The sequence below is a fragment of the Chrysemys picta genome, chromosome 8 (assembly GCF_011386835.1).
Source record: "Chrysemys picta bellii isolate R12L10 chromosome 8, ASM1138683v2, whole genome shotgun sequence".
In the NCBI taxonomy this organism is placed as follows: domain Eukaryota; kingdom Metazoa; phylum Chordata; order Testudines; family Emydidae; genus Chrysemys; species Chrysemys picta.
Window position 1 is genome coordinate 15,064,558 of NC_088798.1, and position 22,284 is coordinate 15,086,841.

A 22,284-nucleotide genomic window follows, 5' to 3' on the forward strand; every position below is an offset into this window, starting at 1 on the left:
TACTTGTACTAAAAAAGATTGTGAGGTGCTCAGATACTATGGTGATAGGGGTCATATAAGTACCAAAGATCGACTTTAGACCTAGGCAAATCCCCATTATCTCTGTGCCATCTATAAAATGGGAACACTCCCATCATTACTGGAATTATTTACATTGCAGTAGCACCCATAATAGGCCCTGATCAGAATCAGGGTCCCACTGGGCTAAGCCCTATACCAGGGGTAGGCAACCTATGGCACGTGTGCCAAAGGCGGCACGCGAGCTGATTTTCAGTGGCACTCACACTGCCTGGGTCCTGGCCACCGGTCCGGGGGGCTCTGCATTTTAATTTTAAATTAAGCTTCTTAAACATTTTAAAAACCTTATTTATTTTACATACAATAGTTTAGTTATATATTATAGACTTATAGAAAGAGACCTTCTAAAAACGTTAAAATGTATGACTGGCACGCGAAACTTTAAATTAGAGTGAATCAATGAAGACTCGGCACCCCACATCTGAAAGGCTCCCGACCCCTGCGCTATACAAAAGACAGCCCATGCCCCAATTACCTTATATTCTAAAAAGACAAAAAGTAAATAGAAGGTGGGGAAAACTGATACACTATCAAAACAAAGCTATGAGGGTGAAACCAAGTGTGTTTCTGATTCCACTTCTCTCTCTCTCTCTCTCTCACACTCTCACACACGCACACACACACACACACACTTTTTAATGTAATACAAAAACACTTTAAAGATTTTATGGGAAGGGATTGATGGAAAGAAGGAACAATCAGGCCTAACACACACTCCAAAACACTAATATCTTCAGCTGGGAGATGCTATATTAAAGCATTATATTTTTAGTTAAATATATCAGTGTAACAGAGCACCATCTACTGGTGCTTATCACACTTATCTGAACCACATCATTTTTAGTGTTAGTTTGTGCTTAATATCCAATTCTTACGTTATTTCAAAAGAGAGAACTATTACAAACACATAATAGAGCCGTAGGGTTACTTGATAAACAATCTTTCAGTGAAAGAACATTCTAAAAATAGCTACCAGGAATACTGACCATGTCTGAGCAACATGTAAACGTGTATAACTTATCATGGGCAACGACAATACTGTGTATGAATTCCTACAACTTAAACAGTTTTCCTAGGAAATTAACTTTTTATTTATTTGGGTTTTTTTAAGATATTGATGTACAAGTCAAGCACATGGTATAAATCCCTGTGAATAAATACTGCAAACAATTGGGTCTTTAAAACTTAAAACAGCCAACAAATACACATGTAAGTATATATGCACTCAGTGCACACACACAGCATTCATGGGAGTTACAACATATACAATGGATGAAGAGAACGTATCATTTTCATTTCTCAAAGGAGAGGTGTTTCGTAATATTGCAGTCAGCTCAGTTGATCACAGCATCAAGACAGATTCAATTTAAAGTACTTCGGTCAACTTGGCTTTAATTGTTGAGTATTTCAATTTAAATTGGGTCTTCTAAGATGCTGCTTACTATTTTCTTCTCTCTTCTGAGCAAGTTATCTTGGCAAAATATGATGTGTTATAAGAGATTAAATCGCACACTCTAGCACATTCATACTAAAAACATGGTCCTCGTCAGAAAAGCGTCTGGGTAAAAAATAGAGATTTCTTAGTAAAAAGAAATTATTCCCTGTGTGTGTTTAAAGTCATATTTGCTACTATAGTGAGAAAGGTAAGTTTTTACTATTTTTTTAAGTCATATTAGCACTGCATAGCTGACACAACACTAAGGAAGAGCGAGCTGGGTTCTTTTCTGGCTCATATACTGTCAATAGAACTGTTAACTATTATCACAAATGCTTCATTTATTACTTGTTTGCAGTGTTGCTGTAGCCTTGTGGTCCCAGGATATGATAGAGAGAAGATGGGCAAAATAATATCTTTTACTGGACCAATTACTGCTGGTGAAACAAAATACATTTATTACTGGCTATGACGCATGAACCAGAAAGAACACAGCTTGGATTTTAGATCCAGGATTAAGTTTGCAGCAATAGCAGTAACAACCATTTTTTCGACAAGTACACTGAGCAAATTTGGACCCTAATTCTACTTGTAAACTGAGTGAACAGGTCTCTGGGCAGGCACAAGAATCCACTCATCAGAATGGGATTGCAGGATCATAGTGTTGATGTGCAAGTCAGAGCGACTCAGATTCCACAATTTAAAACATCCTGTATCCAAAACTTCTTAGTTGATACTGTATATATGACACTTTTAAAATCAATTGCACATCATTATTAATGTTTTTGCTCACTTTAATCATTAAAAAGGGGGCAGACCAGCCAGCAAATTTAGTTTCCATTATTTTAGCAATACTGCCTCACTGTATTATTATTTTGTTTTAAATGACTCAAACATAACACCCAGAACAAAGACACTACATCTACCACATACTGCAGTTATACTTGAGGTTCAAGTCTTTTGACAAATGATTTTGTTTCTACAAATAACTATTTACAACATATTTTAGTACAGATATATACAATGTGACTTTTTTATAGAGTAACGTATAAAACCACTGAAAACTGCAACACAATACTTGATAAAGGAATACTCCAAAATTTAAACTGAGGGAGATGGGAAATCTGTTTTGTGAGCAAGATGTGTAGTCTACAGCTAGAAATACTGAGAGCCATGCAATACTTTCATTTAGGAAAGAGGAGAGAGATGGCATTTCACATTACATGCAATCTAGGGGAAATAAAAGGTCCAGAGAGAGAGAGAGAGAGAGAGAGCGCGAGCGAGTGTGTGTGTGTGTGTGTGTAAGGACTGCACTTCTTTTAAATTGATGGACTATACACATCACACTAGAATCTAAAGCCTCTTATCTGCAGATTAACACAGTGCAGAAGGTTCTCTAATATTATTAAGACAATAGGTCTTGAATACAGCCTGGAAAAAGTCTCTAGTTATGTATGTCCATGTTTTTTCTAAAATTAGGTTCTGCATCATCCACTTTGAAATGAAAAGGGACTAAACTCCATTTTAGAAAGCACAACAACAGCTGCTTTTACCTTCTTGGAAACAGGTATCTACTTGGGATGTGATCCCACAATATTAAAGTTTTGCAATCCTCACTTTTAATTGTTAACATATCTTTTTTTCCTAAGTGCACAGAGCAAGATGAAGTTAAGATGTAAATCTGAAATATTTTAAATTGCATTTTTATTATACAGGGCCAGATATAAAATTAAAATGTACATTTTATAGTATGACTGGATCCAAAAAACACAGGGATAATCTAAGTTCTTGGTTACTCTCTGTTTTCAAATACCTAAGACATTTTGGCCAAGATACTCTTCACATACAGTAGTAAGTGTACACTCATCAACAGTTTGCCCATGATTCAGGAAGAAATCCACCACTGATATTCTTCTACAAAAATTTACACACCGTGATACAGCTGATAAAATGTTTGGAAGTTACGATTTCTGATAACAGTATTTCTCTTGAGGTTCAATTACAAATCAATCTGCTTACCTGGCACTAATTTATCTGAATATATAATTGTATGAATGTATAATTGTATCAGAAGCTGATATGAACAGTGTAGTTACTTGTTAACCTGCTATTGTAAAGAGAAGGGAAGTGAATGTAACACATGTGCACTTCATTTTCTTTTCTGCTATGCAGCTGTGACAAACATTTTTTTGGCTGCCACAATACAGCGCTAGATTTTGCCATATGGCATTAACCTGTGATAACCAGGAAATGACAATAATGATGATCTGATAGAACAAGATAGCATTGTGTCTCTGTAATATGGAAGATAGGAAAGAGTACAACATGTAATAATCAGAACTTATTGTTTCCACTGGAAACTGTGGCAACAAGAAGCGACAAATAATTATGTCCTGCTAGCCTTATTTCCATGAATTATGGAAGATGGGGAAGGGTATGCCAGAAAAAAATTGTCTGTAGTGGCTCAGAAAGGAATAACAGAGTGGATTAAATTGAGCAGAGTAAAAGTTTAGAGTAGATACCAGGAAAATTAGTATCAGATGTACTATAATCTTTGCAGTGATAGAGTGGTATCAATCTCATCTGCAGAACTATGCAAATTTAGACGACACAATGCACTATGGGACAAATTCTTCCCTCTGATGTACACATCTAACTCTCAATACAATGTGCATCTGAGGACAGAAAGGTGGCCAAAATTCCATTTTCAAAGACTTAGAGGAGGGACCCTCTCCTTTAGGCACAGAAACAGTGTTCTGTATTTCAGCTTGTCCTTCTCAATGGTAGGTTGCTGGCCAAATGATAACCCAAAGCTTGTGATACTATTCGATAAATTTTCAGAATGTAAAAAATAAAAATTTCACATGTAATCAGAAAACATTTGTTAGAGGTTTTCTAAATGTCTTTTAGAACCATTACACTATCTGAGATACTGGATTATGTCCCTATTATTGTCAACTGAGACAATAACTTTGAAAGAGGAACAATGGATAGTAGTCCATGCAACTGAAATTTCATCACTGAAAAAGCCATCACATTGGCAATTCATTGGGACACACATTCTTATTTTCTTCAGCTGTATTATTCTGCTTCTCACTTTTGTAGCTAGAAAGGAATAAGTTTTCTATCTGAGTCAAGAATTCTTCAGCAATGAAGCAGTTCGTTACCTTGCCCAGAGTCTTCCTCATACACTCCAAAAGCTAGTTTAAAAGAAAATTAGTATTAAGTTCAGTAGAAAAAAACGAAAAACAGTTTGGTCTTTCTAGCTGATAAATGCTGTAAGAGTAAACCTTGATTTATTTGGCAGGTTTGCAGAAACCGTGCAATATAAAAACTGTATACAGGGATTACCATAAAGAAACAGATCAGTGATCCCTTTCAGTCTGGGGCCCTGACTCTGATAGTTCCCTATACCAACTGCTTTAGAGAAAAGCCAAGCACAGCTGGATCAATTGTGCTTAAGGGAACAATTATTTTTTACTTTAGCTGGTGATCAGTTTGTGTTCAATAATTGGCTATGAAATATAGGCTTGAAATAATAATCTTTGCAACACAGGACGTACATTATTCTATAGACAATTATACACAGGATTTTTTTTTACCATAAATCATACAATAGTTAAATTCAAAAGATCTTTCTGCCAGTTCAATTTTAGGTTTAAGTTGTTTATGAACAGTCATGTTGAAAGAAAAATAAATAAATGAGAGTAATTATTGCATGTCTTCTGTTTATATGACTTTTGCTTTGAGCAAATTTTCTGTGTTGTTTATACAATTAATGTTACAGATTCAATTATTCAGAACTTCATAAAATTCTCACTTATGCATGACAAATATGGAGTAACACCATTTTAAGAACAGGATAAAGGATTTAGGAGACTAATTCTCTCAATGTGCGACAACTCTTGCTGACGTAATAGAAGTCAAACATGCAGAGGAGAGGCAAAAATTTGCTTTTTTTCCCTTTTAACTAAGATTAAAACTTCAAATATTAATTTAACCGTTGGCCTCAACTCCAAAAATGAAGTCAACAGCAAATATGGAAACATAACCCAACCTTATTTTCATAGTTATGGTAAATAAAATTATGAGCTGCAATATAAAAGATATGTATTGCAACTGGCCTAAAATTGTGATTTTCATGGCTGAGATTATAGATGTTTCAGATTACTCTAAAAAAAGTGACATTTAAAAAATTTAAAGGCTTACTTTTTGCAAACAGGTCAGGTCAGAATCCCTGTGAAAGATTTTATCCATGGGGACACTGCTATTGGAAAAAATATAAAAAGTCTTGATTGGATGAAATGGACGAATCTGTTTTCTATTGAAATACTAAGAATAAATACACAAAAACTGTAATGTGGCTTATCTTAAAAACAAGTAAATTGCAAGCAAACACACACACACCTATGAGAAAGCCTGTATTTTTCGATTATCCATCTTGTTTTTTCAAACACTAATTCCCACTGAGGTTCTTCCAACATCTGATGTACTTCAAACTTGTAAGGCAGGCCTGTAAATCATTAAAACAGGATTACTCCCTGGTTCCCTTATACCTGCCACTCCTCTTCAAATCTCCCTCCTTCCTTGCAACTGTTCATACTTTACTTATGCCTGTTGCAGCAACAATAACTTGCAAACCTATTACTTACCAACACTAAGCAGGTTGAAGTGACACTGTCAGCTAATTTAAGGCTTCAAATTTAAGTTTGATAGAAAAAACAAAGTTTTTTTCATTAAATTATACCACATTTTTGTTTGGGGTTAAACTTTCAAAACAAAATAGCTCTGCAAAAGAATAGTAAAACAGCAAAACTAAACATTTTATAATTTATCACCACTTTCCTTTATTTTTAAAGTCACATTTCTCATCTCTTGGCTGGTGTCCCAGTGTTCCCTGTGGATTAAACCATATGGGTAATATGTATTCTTTTTTATTCACAAGTGAGGTGTGGTGGCTGATACTGTGGTGACTGATTGTTACCCTAAGTTTGGGGGGAGGGTAAGAGAGAGTAAGGAAAGTTAAGTTTCTAAGCAAGAACTTCAGTCTTAAAACTTCTAGTTACATTACTGAGAATGGGCATAGATGAACAAACCTTTAAGGAATCACTGAAGGACCATGAAAGACACTGAAAAATATACTATGTATCTAATATTGTAATTTATTTAACTAACAAGAACAATTGTATAGAAAGAAACAGATTTGTTTTTAAGACACGTGTATGAATTATGTTTCTATCTGCACTGACTGGGAAGGTGGCCACATGGTTAATATTCCACATAAGATACCAGAGTTTGGTTTCCAAAAGTGTAGAAGGTTATATTTAAGAAAAATGTATTTATTCCTTATAGTGCATCTATTTGCCACCTGAAAACAAGTCGTCTCCACAATCTACGTAACAAAAAAATGACAATGACTAAGGCCAGGTATTCACAAGCACTTTAGCTGTGAGTCATAGGAAAGTCAAGATGGCAGGAACAGGGTTACTCTATGTGATGCTGTCAGTATGGTAATCAAGGAGTACCACAAAAAGGTCATCTACACTCTGCCCACAGCATTGGGAAGCACATTTCCAGGTGGTTGGTCTCTCCTCAGTACAGGCCATTATAAAACATAATGAGGGAAGTGTCAGATCTATCTATCTTCCCCAACCCCGCAAGATTCAAGTCCCTGATGTTTGGAGGCAAAGGCTGAGTTAGGGGACAGCATTTATGAACTGTGGAAAAGGAAAAATTAATTCTAATAATGGACTGTTATCCTGTGACTTTTCCTCAGATCAGCAAGGGAGTAAACACAGGAAACAGATCAATTCTTATAGTCCTTGTAATTTTTATACAAAGTATCTCTAGGAATTTTTTTAAAAAGGGGAGGGGGAAAATATATAACACATGAGATGAGGCTAAATGAAAGGTGTGTCTACATGAAATGGGATTCGGAGTCTTCTGTGAGGTGTCAGGGTTTTTTTCCATCAACACTGTGCCCCCCACGTCGTATTTATTAGTTATCAAAATATCCAAGGACTGGTCTACACTGGGGGGGTGGGGGATCGATCTAAGATACGCTATTCGCGTAGCTGAAGTCAAAGTATCTTAGATCGAATTACCTGGGGTCCACACGGCGCGGGATCAACGGCCGCGGCTCCCCCGTCGACTGTGCTACCGCTGCTCGCTCTGGTGGAGTTTCGGAGTCGACGGTAAGCGCGTTCGGGGATCCATATATCGCATCTTAACGAGACGCGATATATCGATCCCAGATAAATCGATTGCTACCCGCCGATACGGCGGGTAGTAAAGACGTACCCCGAGTCAAGAATTGATAAATTTAAGAGATGCTCACTAGCCAAAAGAATAAACCTGCCAGCCAGAGTCGATATGTGAAACTGGGTGAAATGGAGCAAACCTGGAAGGTCTATGGGCAACATCCTTATAAGTAGCCCATTTTGTACTGCTGGAAAGGGGAAGAGAGCTGGGATTCCTGCCAAATTATCAATCCCGGAATCTGTTTGGGACTACATCTTTTCATATTAGCCTCTGGCTGATAGGTATGATTAGTGTGAACTCCCTCTGCACGCCAAATTCCCAACTACTAAAAAGTAGCCTGCAGTTATAGTACCCCTTCTATAGTACTCTCTTCTTTGCTTCTCCACCCCTCTTTCTAGGTCTCTGTGATAGCGTGGTCCTCCTCGCCTCCATGCCTGTGTCTGCTCATAGCTTTCTGAAGGAGCAGAGTGAAAGTGACATAATCCTTAAGGGTTTCACTGGTGTCCACAGAGTTCTGAATACCAACAGTGAAACTGACCAGTCTTGATAACTTCACTTGGCTGTGATCTGGGAAAGCCATGAGCAGCAGCAGAGACAATACATGTCTGTATGCAGCCAGGAAGACAACACTAGATCTTTGTATAGTTGGAAGTATTCCTTTTCACTCATGAGGTCACAAAATACTAATGGTTTTTTAAAGTAAAAGTTAAATTGTGCAGGAACTGATGGTTTAAGCCCCTCCATTTCAGGGAAAGCTGCCCAACTTCAGAGATGGGAGACTCCTTCAAGCCCTTGTTCAAATGTTAAGAATATAAATTTTCCATCTAAAATCCTGAAGGCTCAAGAGGAGTGGGGTAAAAGTAATTAGTTCAGATACTTACGGTATGAGCCATCAGAACTAATCTCATCACTAATAACCAGACAAGTAATCTGGGAATATGGAAGAGGATTATTTCGGTTATAAGGACTTATGATCATTCCAATGAACATTGCCCCGCCTCTGGAGAAATAACTCTAAATGAAGGAAAAAATAAAATTGGTAATATATTTTCTAAGTGCAATACAAACTCCTCTTCCAACTATCTTTTATATTAAAAAATTAGAAGATAGAGAGAGACATTAGTAAATCCTTACAAATCTGAGGTTACCCCACTCTAATGTAAATATAGAATATTATATTTATTATTCTTTCTTCCCTCAATTTCAATTAAACCATCTCTAAATTAATCATTGTAAGACTCTGTAAAGCTAAAAATCAATTTACAACCAAAAAGATTTTCAATTGTGCAAACCAGAACCACTATTGCATTAAGCATATTAAATTATAAATACTAGAAATGAAAGGTTTTTTTTAACATACACACAAAGAGTACCTGGTATTTAGCCTGAGTGTCAATATCTCGTATCGAAGGGTTGGGGTCAAATGCAGGGTGAGAGTGGTACCACCCAATAACACTGTACCCTCTAACAGCCAAGGTTTCTGAGGCCTGAGTTTGAGACACTGGATCCATCTCACACTGTAGTCCTGTACTGAGACTATTGCATGGTTCTGCTGCACAAATCTGTAAATAACATCCGCATATGGATAAATGGAAACATTGAGTGAACACATTTAAATCAATGGTAAATACTAGATTCTCTTATGCAAGTGTAGAAGAGATGACAGCCAGATATTTTTATGAGATCTTAAATTTTGTAATATCAAGATTACAATAATTAACTTTTCAAATTTCAACTTTTTAAGACTAAAGAACAACTAATTCAATAATCTGTAGGACACTAATTCTTGCATCAATTTTTTTTCAATATAAGGCATTTAACCGATACTTTTAGTGAAATGCAGAATGAACATTGAAACCCTCCCCCACCCAAAAACCCCACCAAGAACAAAAAAACAAAAAAACCCAAAACTTACTTCAACAATTCTATCAGCTTCAGAGTATCTTCCGCCTAACAGGCCTATTACTTCTGCCATGGAAACATGAGCATGCTAAAGATATATAATATATACACATTACTTAAAATATTTGTTAAAAATATCCATTTTCATAACTACTGCTAATCTTGGATTTACATTATAAAACACTATCTTCACAGGTTCTTTCACAGTAAGGTTTAGAAGGAAAACTGAGAATAATAAAGACTTTGAAATACTGAGTGTTTCAATTTAAAGTAACTGAATAAAGATGATCTTTGCCATACATCTAAGTATTAAGTATGTATGAGGTGCTGTTAGTTGGAGAAATTGTCACCATTTAACACCAGGAACCCTCTGTCACAACTGAGAAGACTTTGGCCTGGCATGGCATACTTTGTTATTATAAAGAGAATACGCAAATACTGAATCATCTTCTGGATTGCTGGGCAAATAGAGTAATGATCCCAATAGATTCCTAAGTGGCAACATGCACAATGAAGAGATGTTTCTTTTGGAGCAACTCCTATCACAGAAGATGGATATCCTGGGAGAAATGGAACTGAGTACGGATCTGTTACTGCTCTTATTTAAGTCAGTGACAACTCTCTAGTGACTTCATCTGGAACAAGAAGAGGCATTAACAGCCATTCATGCTGGTAGACAGCTTGCATAAACTATGGTTATTATTACAGTAAAATATATAGACACAACCGTAAGGACATGCAGTAGTTTGGGATTTCTCCTGTAGTAGACTCTTGCTTTTAGCTCTAAATGGGAAGGAAACTAATTGAGGAAAATGGGGATATACCAAAATATATACTTCAGTCCATTATAAAACAATGCTTAATCCTTACCAAGTCCATTATTAAAAGTGCTTCTGAAGCCACTTTCACCTGAAATGGTTCCTGAAATGACAAGCAATAATGAATACAAGAGACATCCTTTAAGTAAATAAATGAATGTTCTTGATTATTCATGAATATGTACCTACTCGTTTTTCTTCAGTGAAGAAACAGCAAGGTATCAGCTGAAAGGGATCAAAGGAACTACAAAATGAAAGAAAATTTCTCTAAAGATAAGGACAATCAATGAAAAAAAAGTTTTTAAATAAATCACATTTTCTCCCAACAGCTCCTTCTTTATTGGAGTTGCTCATTCCCCCGCTCCAGTGACTGCTCCCTAATTACTGGAATTTTGCAATATACACCCATGAATTTAAACGGTAACGTTTTGTAATTTACAATTGTGATGTCAGACTTTTTAAAAATCTAGATTGCAAAGCACATATGTCTACATAGTAATGATTCATAATATTTAGGTTTGAATCTATGCAAGCCAATTATCTATTTCCAAAAGAGATATTGCAGAGCAAACAGCACACAAAAAGAAAACCTTTTTATTTGTCTTGATCCTTTAGAAGGTTTTGTAGGTTTAAGTTTCTCCTCCTCTCTCCTTCTTGCTAGTTCCTCAGCCGAGAGATGCTAAAAAACAAATTTTATCAGTAATGATTGCCAGGTACTTAGATTCTGGACACTAATTTGCACCCTGCCATGCTAGTGGCTTTTGTCACTGAATCACTCATGCACTGAAACAGCCAGAATACACCACGCAGTGTGAAAATAGTGACAGAGCCATTAGCACATAGATCTGTTTTTGCAGGAAGATGGAAGAGACTCTTCCTATCATCCCCAAGGCTTGATCTAATCAGAGTTCAAGTACTGGCATCCACATCTCACATAAGACTTCACTGTCAAATATATGCATAAGTACAACTTCCATTATAATCAGCTGGTCAAAACTTTCTCAAAGCAGTTCCTCTTTGGTGCCGAAATTTTCCACATTGTCTCAACCTAAAGGTCATTCTTTGCAGAAAATGGTAGATGCGGCAGCCAAACATTTTAGTTATTAGATCCCATGCTTGCCTCAATCACGAAGCATGGCTGTCTTGTGAGTGACATTTTGTACATACATAAATCAATGGCAGAAAAGTGGATTTTGTTTAAACTGCATGTGTTCTCTAGATTTCAATGAGATCTAATAAACAAATTGAGTTTGAAAAAAAGTAGTTCAGCAATTTTGATGTCATTAATGTCACACATTTTTCCCCACACAGGAAGAGTAGGATTATCTGTTGAGTTTCTCTGCTCATTCTAAGGTTTAGAACACTAGGAGTGTTGGCACACAGTAGCCATCTGTCTGTTTAGTCTATATTGACTTTGAATGTTGATGGCACTGCGAAATACTTCAGTGTCATCTAAACTTGTAAACACTTCAGAACTCTGAAAAATCTTACAATGTTGGATATCAGACAATTTTGGGGAGGGGGATGGCATTGCTCACTTTCCTATACTCTATCCCTAGAGGAATAAGTACAGGGCTGGAAACCTAAAAGGCCTAAATTTTCTTTCCACCTCAGCTAGCCTTAATAAGGTCACAGTAAAGAGTGTAAGAATCAGGACTGAAACCCAGGTCTCCTGACTGCTAGATCTAGGTCTAGTCAACTAAAATAGTGCTTCCTAGGTATATCACAAATGCTCTATTTTTTCCCCATGATACCAATCACTGAACCTGCTATAAGGTCCCCACGGTCTTACAGCTAAAAACCCAAGTTAAAGGTGGGAACTGGTCAGTTACAAATCTATCACCGCTCTGACTGCCGGGGTCCTGGCCCCACTCAGCCCCCCCGCACACCGATTTCTCCTGCGGGGACAGGAGGCAGAAGCTTGGTCATGCCAGCAGCCAAGCTCCCTCCTCCCCTGCTTCTTCCCCCACCGTGGTGCTTTCCTGCCCCTCCCCTTCCCTCTCCCTGCCGCCGATCAGCTGATTGCCCTTGTGAGGCGGAGAGGGAGCCGAGCCACAGTGTGCTCGCTGCTCCGGTGAGGAGGCAGAGAAAAGGTGTGGATGGGGCCCTGGAGAAAGGGGTGGGAACGGGGCATATCCTCTCCAGGCCCCTGGCGTGAGCACCCCCACAAACTGAGCACCCTAGCCCTCTGCCCTGACCCCCGAACCCCCCCCACACACACCCAGCCCTCTGCCCTGACCCCCGAACCCCCTCACACACACCCAGCCCTCTGCCCTGACCCCTGAACCCCCCACACACATCCAGCCCTCTGCCCTGACCCTTGCATCCCCTCACACACACCCAGCCCTCTGCCCTGACCCCTGCACCCCCTCACACACTTCCAGCCCCCATTCTGACTCCTGCCCCCCCCCACATACCCTGCCCTCCCCACACCCCATGCCTTGACTCTTGCACCCCCCCCATATCCCCACCCCCACCCTGAGCACCAAACAGGAACTCCTGCACCCCCCCCCCCACATTCCCACCTGCACCCCTGGTCTCGGGTCCCAGCCAGCCCCTTGCCAGCCGGGGTCCCGCGGGCCCCGCTCAGCCCACTGCCGAATTAGGTGAATGGAACCCTAGGTCGGCAGCGGGCTGAATGGGCTGGCGGCATAAGATCAGCATTTTAATTTAATTTTAAATTAAGCTTCTTAAACATTTTGAAAACCTTGTTTACTTTACATACAATAGTTTAGTTATATAATATAGACTTATAGAGAGAGACCCTCTAAAAACGTTAATGTATGACTGGCTTGCGAAACCTTAAGTTAAAGTGAATAAGTGAAGACTCGGCACACCACTTCTGAAAGGTTGCTGACCCCTGACCTAGTGTATGCTTTATAAAGTATGGCTCATGCTTTATAGTATGACTTGACATGTTTGGGACATGCATACTCAAAGTACATTCACCATATTAGCACAATTGCCTAACAGTTGCTCCAATATTATTTTCAAATCATGGTTTCAAAAAGAACAAATGTAATTTTAATGCTTATTATGCAATCATTTTTTCTAATGCCTTTGATGAGATATCATCTGATAAATGGTTAGCAAGAGTCATATCTACCAGAACAGTTTAAAAATAGAAGAGTTACCTCAAATGTCTGTCCTTCCAAATCCTTGGCATCACACCAGTTTCCCCAGGGGTCTCGCACACGCCGTCTTCTTGTACGCTGTAGGAAGCAGATAAAATACTAGTCAAACATCATCAATCCATGCACATCAAAGCACTGACTTTTGCTGAATTTAATCAGCCATAAAATGACATCCAAATGGTCAGTGGCTCATAAGCATTAAGACTCCCAGAATAGTCTCACTGTATAACAGAGAACTCTTTACTTTCGTTTATATTCAACAGTTGGAAACTTTTCTAGAAATAAATCAGGAAAGGTTTTCCTTAAGCGGTACATTAAATACCTGAGTAAAATCCATAGATCCATCCATCTAGTACAGACAGCATGGTTTAGTATGTGGGCTTGGCAGATTTCTTTCTTTCTTTAATGTCAACAATTAATATTTATTTTTATTTTTAATTTTTCAATTTTTAACAGTTTTTATTTTTACAGTTGTGGGAAATTGGGCGGTGGGAGGTAGAGTTGGAGTTAGGCCAGCACTGACACTACGGGGCTCCTGGTGTGGCTGAGGGGCCCAAGACACTGAGGCGCTAGGTGCCAGGGAGGCCTGGCAAAACAAAGACCCTTAGCCAAGGCTCCAAGGACAATGACGAGCCCCTGGCTGCAGGGAAGGTCATCCCGCTGCCGCACAATTCCTGCCAGGACAGCCCCCGCACTCCTGACTGGTGAGTGAATGAGTGAGCAGGGCCGTGACAACAGAGCTGCAGAGGGCTCCCTGTGCTGCCGCAGTATGGGTGACACCCGTTCCCTGCAGCCGAATGGTGTGGGGAAGGCTGTGGTCATGGCAGGGCAGAGGAGAGACACCCAGCCAGGACCGCAAGGGAAGGTGGAAGATGAGCTGCCAGCTACAGGGAAATTATCCAGTTGCCAAACGGCTCTGTCCCCCAAGCAGGACTTGAGCCTTCCCTGCAGCTTGCACCTGCAGGGATCCAGCATCATCAGCCTTGCAGCCATGCAAGGAGTTCTTTGCAGCTTCGTCGTCAAAACCCACTCGCTCACTCCCATAATAGCATGGCTGCAGAAGGCTCAATCTGTGCTGCCACAGAACCAATACCACCCAGTCCCTGCAGGCACAAGGTGCAGGAGGGAGAGGCTGCACTTGCATCAACTGTTACTAATGGATATTTTTTTCATCAATTTCAGTGTGTCAGCTGAAATCAACATTTACGGACATCGATTTAAATCGAATACTGCCAAGACTAAATCTACTAGTAAACAACTGCAAACTGTGATGCAAACAGTATTGAGTATGGCTCATGCTTTCTGCATAACATTTTTTATTTCATAGATGGATTTTCTTTTCTGTCACTTCCTTTGTGGGGTTGATTTAGTTTTCTTGCACCAACAGATTTAAATACATAAGATATCTTTACAGCAAAATAAAAATTTGCTATGACATACACTTGTTACATAATTATCCTGCAAATCTTATTCTTTTAATGAAGCAATACATTATTTATAACGTCCCATATATGCTCGGTTATAAATGCTAAGCTCTAAATAAGTCACTCCAAAAACTTGGTAAATGTACACATTAAAATGTAGGCAGCCTCACTACATGCTGCCAGAACACGCCAATGCTTTCTCACAGATGCAAATTATGCTGGGTTTTCTAGCTCCAGACAGATAAGACTTAGCAAGTTGGAGTGGAAGCCAGAATTAGGACAGGTATGACAAAGAGTAACACTGGTGCTAAAGCAGACACTTGAATCAAAGGACACTCAGGAAAGTGATCGAAGCTGAATGGATTAAGAAGAAATTCAGACAGATGCCCTGTATCGAAAGTGAAAGTTGAAGAGGTCCTATTACTGACACACACAACTTTTTATTTTCATCTTACCATAGACTGCAAACGCTGAGCAAGCTGGTATGCTTCTATGGTGTCTTTGCCTTCTTTGGATCGTGTTTTATCAGCTGGTTGTGGTCTGTTATACACAGCCTGTTCTATAGGAATGCAAAGCACACACATTATTGTTCACGAATCCTGGTAAATAAAAAAATCCATATTTAATACAAATCTCAACTAGGAGGTATTACTCTATGATCAGGCAACAGTATAGTCATCTGGTCCTCACTCAGTAGCATACCAACTTTAGGAAAGGAAAACTTCGTTCTTATCTGTGAATTTTCTTTCTAGGACCCTCCATGTCCAGCAGTCTGTACGGTGGGGCATTTTCCCTCCCCGAAGGTTGGAGGCAGAACAAAGTTTCACACACAGCTAAGGGCCAAGATCACCACCTGTGGAGAATCCCAAAATGGTGGCTGCCAAAGCTGAAAATTACTAGCTGTGGGGACAATATGAGTCAATCAAGAGGATGGTGGCCGGTTCCTTTAGGATCTTTTTTCTCATCTTTGCCAGTAGAGGTACGTGAAGAAAGCTGTAAACTAAGCATTATGGCCACCTTTCAGACAGAACATTGATTCCTTCCCTTGAGGCAAAGAGATCTGTGATTGGAACCCTGAACTTTTTCTACACTTCCTGAAATAGAGAAGGATTCAAGCTCCAGGTCCTTCCTGCTGAGCCATTATGTGGATAGCTTAGGGGGAGAGATGATGCTCTAACAAAGTTAACAGATGTATCACTTCCTTGTGGATGGAGGAAGATTTCGTTCCCCCTTGTTGGCTGATGTAAGCAACTGTAGTCATGTCATCGGCTGAGAGATACATGATGCTGGTGGACTGGCTTTTGAAAGCAGAGTAGGGTTAGTCTGATCATTCTGAGCTCTAGCTCATTTATATGCCTCCTCTTCTTCAAACAGGACAAAGGCTCATTAGCCACTGTCCTGTTGAGGAGTGCTCCCCATGCATGAAAGTTTACAGTGATGGTGATCATGAATTTCACCAGTTTTGATACTGGACACACTGTTGGAATCTTAAAGGTGATTCAGTTCACCACTTGAAGTAGGAAGTGATTCACTTTGGAACAGTGATTCTCTGTTCTTGATTGGGTGCAATTTCTTCCTATGATAAGAAAAATATATCTAAGCATCCTTAGATGAAATCTGTTCTGTTGTAGAGTATTTACATATGAAACTAGCATACTGAGGAGTTGTATCAAGGACTTCTAGGGATGTCTGATGACCAGATGACACTTAGTGAATTAAAGAGAGGGTCTTCTGTTGTCTCTCCTCGGAAATGGTGTCTCTGATCACTTCTAAAAGCAAAAGTCACTGAGGCTAGGTCTATACTACCCGTCTGAATCGGCGGATAGAAATCGACCTCTCGGGGATCGATTTATCGCGTCCCATCGGGATGCGACAATCGATCCCCGAATCGGTGCTCTTACTCCACCAGCGGAGCTGGTAGTAAGCGCCGCCGACAGAAAGCCGCAGAAGTCGATTTTGCCGCCGTCCTCACAACGGGGTAAGTCGGCTGCGATACGTCGAATTCAGCTACGCTATTCACGTAGCTGAATTTGCGTATCTTAAATCGACTCCCCCCTGTAGTGTAGATGTACCCTGAGATGGCTAGAGAAGAGTCTTCTGCATGTTCAACAGAAACCCATTATCCCGGATGCAGGTTATAATCTCCTTTAGATGCTGAAGGGTGATCTGAGAGTCTCCTTTTCAGGTCTTAAGTAGGGATAAACATGTACCCCCTTTCTCTTAGAATGCAAGACCACCAGGATCTTTGTGAAGACTTGTGGGGCAGACACTAGTACAAATGGGGGAGCCCTGTACTGAAAATGCTTCCCATTATAACAGAAGGGCAGAAATTTTCAGTTACTCTCCTTGACTATCACATGAAGGTAAGCCTCCTTGAGATTTACTGAAGTCATTAAATACCGGGGTGATAAGAGTCGTAATGATAGACTTTAGTGTTTTCAATCAGAACTTCAGAGACCTGGTGGATTTGCTTAAGGATTTGAGATCTAAGATGGCTCGTGTCCCCATTTTTCTTTAGGATCACTAAAAATACCAAGTACACCCCACAAAATCTGTCTTGTTGATACCAGCTGTACCGCCCTAGTGCCAAGATGGCTTTTAGTTTTTGGTGTCTGGTTAAGTTGTTTGATCTGGGAAATACTATGAACTTATCTCTGGGGAACTGCTAAGTTTGATGGCATAACCCTGTAGAACTGCCCGTAGCATCCATTTGTCCAAAGTACACGTCACCTGTATTTGGGTAAATGTCTGAAGCCTCTTGCCAAGTTAAGAGGTCTTCTTGGAAGTGGGGCCCCAGACATAGTCTGAGGCAAACCTTGCTTAGAAACCCACAGTTCTAGGAGTCTCCAATTAGTCAAATTCAAGATGCTTTTGCTAGTCCAATCCTGGAGGCTTTGCTACAACAAGGAGATCCCATGTTTACCCAGGAGTGGAGGCAGAGAACTCAAGTTATCCACAAAGAAGCTGTCCTTGCCCCAGGCTGACTGTCAATCTTTGCTCTGCCATCAACCAACAGAGTGAGAGGGAACATTGCATAGTACAGACTGTAGGACATGAGGAGGGGCTGTGAGAATTATGTACGTTCACTCACAAGACAACTGTGGTTCCTTCAAACTATATACCAGATTAGCTAAAGAAACAGGTTAAATGCTAATTTTCAATAAGTTATGCTTCTCCCATCTTATGAGAAAGTGCAGTCAATAATCAGAATCCATACTTGAAGACACCAAGTATTTTGAAAATTTAAAAGCAAAACAAAAGCACAACTTATTTTCTTTCAGAAGGTCTATAATCTTAGAGCCATATTCTGCAACCTTTATACCTACTAATATCTATTCATACAAGTAGTCCATTAGGATTTATATGATGACAAGGGGTGGGAGGTCAAACAGATCAGGACGCCATCAGGCAAGGTACCTGCCCCAAAGAGCTTACATGAAATAAGGGTGACTGGACACTTCAGAGAAAAAGAGAGATGGAATGAAGATTACCCACATGGATAGTTTTGATTGGACTGAATGCAGAAGGTACTCAGGAATGAATTTAACTCAAAAAATTCTTTTGAAAATACAGATTTCTCTCTACCTTGATTTTTATACCTCATATAATGTACACAACTTATCAAAATGGTTTCTGACCAATAACAGATACTATTAACATTGTGGTTACAATCTGAATGGATGCAGATTAAAATGTTCTTTTTACCACAGCCAAAGTTAATTGCTCCTATTAACTCCAGGTACGTGTGTATCCGTCCAATACAGTTAACATCACCACAGTTCTTAAGGCCTGGCCGTACTGAAGTCTTATTCAGGTATTTAGGTTTACATCGCTCCCTAAAATAAATCATAGGACATTTTCAAACAAAAATAAAATGGATCAGTAAAAATTAAAACAAAACAAAAAAGAGAATAGTGTAACTGTTCTGTGAAGCCATTTGGATTTCCTTGTATTTTTTCTACAGGAATTATTGGGAGATTCTATTTAACATGTGTCACACTCAGACCTAGAATGCTAGTGGTAAACAAGCTTATATTCACCCCCAAAAAGCTACTCATGAAGTAGGATTGTACTGTTTGAGTGGCTGTTTTCTAAAGTACACTCTATGCAAAATAACATAAGGAATAGTCAGAGTACCTATACAGATATCCAAGCTTCAGAGAAAAGTGCTAATTTATGATGGCATTTGAGACTGTGCAGATTTATTCAAATACATGCATAGGGAAAAAGATATCCCCACACAGCATAAAATATAGGCCCTGGAAATGAATGGTGCCAGGGAGCAACAAGTTATTGAAATTAAATGACCTTGTTAAAATAAAATACTTGTTCCCACTCTGTATCACATGTTCTATTGTATTAAACAATTATTTTAAGTAATTGCATAAACAAGTTGTATGTTACTGTGTGATAATCCTGTTTTTTTATCCTTCATGCATATTTACTGCTTTGAAGTCTGTCAAAATTTCCCTAGAAATATGGCAGCTTACAACTACTCCAGAACTAGTGAGTAGTTTATCAATTTATAAGGCAATTAACCTAGAGCTGAGAGAATACTGTAACATTTTTAAAGTGAATACAGTTAGACTCAGAAAACAAAGCTACAGGAGAACCAATTGCATGGCGAATTAGCCTGTCACAGTAAAAACATGGGTTCCTTAAAATGGCTCCATGGAGACGAACTGTACAATATTCAAGTCTCTGAATACTGCTCCCTGTTGAGAAGGGCCCATTTAAAAAATGGTTTTACCACTTTTTGCTCTAACATAGCCACTCTTAATAGCTGACTTTCTATAAATTCAGTCTTTCAGTCTCCTACCTGTCCCAGACTGAAGAATGGACACACATTACAGACATCACTAGAGAACAACTTGAGTGGGAATTTTATGTAAGGTCTGAAGGACAGGACCCAGAATATAGAAGACATATACCAGACCCATGAATATATTGTAATATGCATCCCATCTACATACCATTACTGTGTGATAAAAATTAAACGTATTGCACTAACCAGTATTACTCTATTTTCTCTTCCCTGTTTGGTGGAATACACTAAATTGACAAAACTAGAGAAATAATTCTAGAATAAATTGTAGCCATGTGTTCTGAAGATCGACACCCATTTTCATAATGCTCCAAAACTTTTTCATTGTTGAAATGTAAAATGCTCCTTTATATTTAAGAAAAAAGTGAAGAGGGGAGGGATATCCCACCCATAGCCAATGCTGTTACTTTTCAATCTTGTGAAAACAGCTAAAATATCAGAAGTTTGGCAGCATTCTGAGCTAGGCCATTAATTCCATGTCTGTTCTAACTGCACCAAAACAGCACATCAGCTGTTGAAATGAATGAAATCACGAAGTGAAATCAATTGATCTTACCACTGATCCAAAATGTAATTTCTAATTTTCAGATAGCGCTCTGGTGTTTTGGCCTGACGTCCCTCAAAAAATTCTGGAATAGCTTGCTTTTCTTCTCCCAGAATGACATTTCTATCCATTTCCACTTCTTGATCAGGTGGTTTAAGCTCCTCTTCTTCTTCTTGATTTTCTTCATCCAATTGGCAAGACGGAGGGAAAAGCATTTCATTATTAACGAAGTCCTTCTGCTCTTCATTATGTTCTTGATCAGCGAATTGCTTGGTGTCATCAAAAGTCCCTTTTTTGTCTGGCTCACTTTTCTCTATAAATTCATTAAATTGCAGATAAACTGATTTCACAGATTCATCGCCATTCACGCTCTGTTTCTCAGAGCAGGTGGCTGCAATGTCTGGAAACTCCAGGGCTTCTACCTTGCCTTGCTCAGCCTTTTGAAAGTTGTCTTCTGCAAATTGGGGAATTGCAGAATTGTAGCCGGCAGACCAAAAAGTGTGTTCTCTTCCTCTGGTTTCTTGAATTGGACTCTTCGGAATATCAGTTAATTTAGATTTGCCAGGTTCCAGTGGGGGTGCATGAGAAAACAGCTCATCCATTTCATCCGTGATGTCTACTTCTTCATCATCAGATAACTTTTCAATTTTCACTGCGTTCAGGTTGGGGTCTGCACAGCCCCTCAGGTTTGCAGGTGTCCAGGCCGCCACCTTCTCTCCTTCATCCGCAACAGGAAGACTATTGCTGCTGTACTGACTTTGTTCCTCTTTTTCAGAGTCATCAGTTTTTGCCTTAAGAAAGTATAAATGGAGTATAAGAAAAATTAAGCATTCCCCAATAATGAAGTTTAAATGAAAAAGAACACTATTAAAATCAATGGCATAATCAATTTGGTTCAGACTAGAGGGATCATTAAGTTTTATGTATTAATTTACAAAGCTTGCCTTTTTTAAATTGGGTCCAATGTTCAGCTTTCATTATGTTCTCCTTCAAAGGGCAGTCCTATATTTCATTATTTTATACTTTTATATAAGTATACATAAAATAAAAGTTTTATATACTATATATATAAAAGGGATTAAGAAAAGACTGGCTGGCAAAGCTTCCAGACTTGTGGATATCTAGCATTAGAGTTAACATTCATCAGCTAATTTATATTCTCTCAGCTCATTTTACTTATAAGAAGAAACTATACATTAAGGCAGGGGTAGGCAACCTATGGCACGTGTGCCAAAGGCGGCACGCGAGCTGATTTTCAGTGGCACTCACACTGCCTGGGTCCCGGCCACCGGTCTGGGGGGCTCTGCATTTTAATTTAATTTTAAATGAAGCTTCTTAAACATTTAAAAAGCCTTATTTACTTTACATATAACAATAGTTTAGTTATATATTATAGACTTATAGAAAGAGACCTTCTAAAAACGTTAAAATGTATTACTGGCACGTGAAACTTTAAATTAGAGTGAATAAATGAAGACTCGGCACACCACTTCTGAAAGGTTGTCAACCCCTGCATTAAGGAAATCATCTTCAGGTTTTTCTTACTGATTTTTGTTTTAAAAAGTAAAACATCGAAAAAATGCAGACTTTAAGGAACTTATGCAGCATTATGGATGTGCGTGACACTTGATATTCAAAATAAGCCCAGTCCAGAGGATACTATAATGTATGTATTTATTAGTAGCTAAAGTATACACAATTGTCTTTTAAAAAAGGTCCCAGAAGAGTTCAGCTGCCAGTGGGAAATGACATTATATTGGACAGTTGCAACTTCTGAGTAGTCAGAGGCCAATCTGTTTTCAATCTAGTAATGTATCCCAAGTATGTGGGTGTCCTATAAAACACACCATATCGTTTATTGCT

The 22,284-nt window shown here is 39.0% G+C and overlaps 1 protein-coding gene across 9 annotated transcripts in view; it reads right to left on the reverse strand.

The window, feature by feature from the left end:
* Nucleotides 1-1,145: 1,145 nt before the first annotated feature.
* The window catches only part of MYSM1 (Myb like, SWIRM and MPN domains 1), a 31,054-nt gene continuing 9,915 nt past the window's right edge, over nucleotides 1,146-22,284 (reverse strand). For 4 of the 9 annotated variants that reach the window (XM_042851409.2, XM_005284792.4, XM_065553918.1 and 1 more), the window contains 13 exons: nucleotides 20,434-21,212; nucleotides 18,758-18,888; nucleotides 15,508-15,611; nucleotides 13,629-13,706; nucleotides 11,085-11,173; nucleotides 10,684-10,738; nucleotides 10,547-10,597; nucleotides 9,690-9,764; nucleotides 9,148-9,336; nucleotides 8,656-8,788; nucleotides 5,921-6,026; nucleotides 5,723-5,780; nucleotides 1,146-4,713 (listed from right to left, as the gene is read on the reverse strand). In XM_042851409.2, the coding sequence (XP_042707343.2) occupies nucleotides 4,546-4,713; nucleotides 5,723-5,780; nucleotides 5,921-6,026; nucleotides 8,656-8,788; nucleotides 9,148-9,336; nucleotides 9,690-9,764; nucleotides 10,547-10,597; nucleotides 10,684-10,738; nucleotides 11,085-11,173; nucleotides 13,629-13,706; nucleotides 15,508-15,611; nucleotides 18,758-18,888; nucleotides 20,434-21,212 (2,016 nt within the window). In that variant the 3' untranslated portion in view covers nucleotides 1,146-4,545. The remainder of the gene's footprint in view (nucleotides 4,714-5,722; nucleotides 5,781-5,920; nucleotides 6,027-8,655; nucleotides 8,789-9,147; nucleotides 9,337-9,689; nucleotides 9,765-10,546; nucleotides 10,598-10,683; nucleotides 10,739-11,084; nucleotides 11,174-13,628; nucleotides 13,707-15,507; nucleotides 15,612-18,757; nucleotides 18,889-20,433; nucleotides 21,213-22,284) is intronic. The other 5 variants (XM_065553917.1, XM_024104889.3, XM_065553920.1 and 2 more) reach the window with 2 other exon arrangements.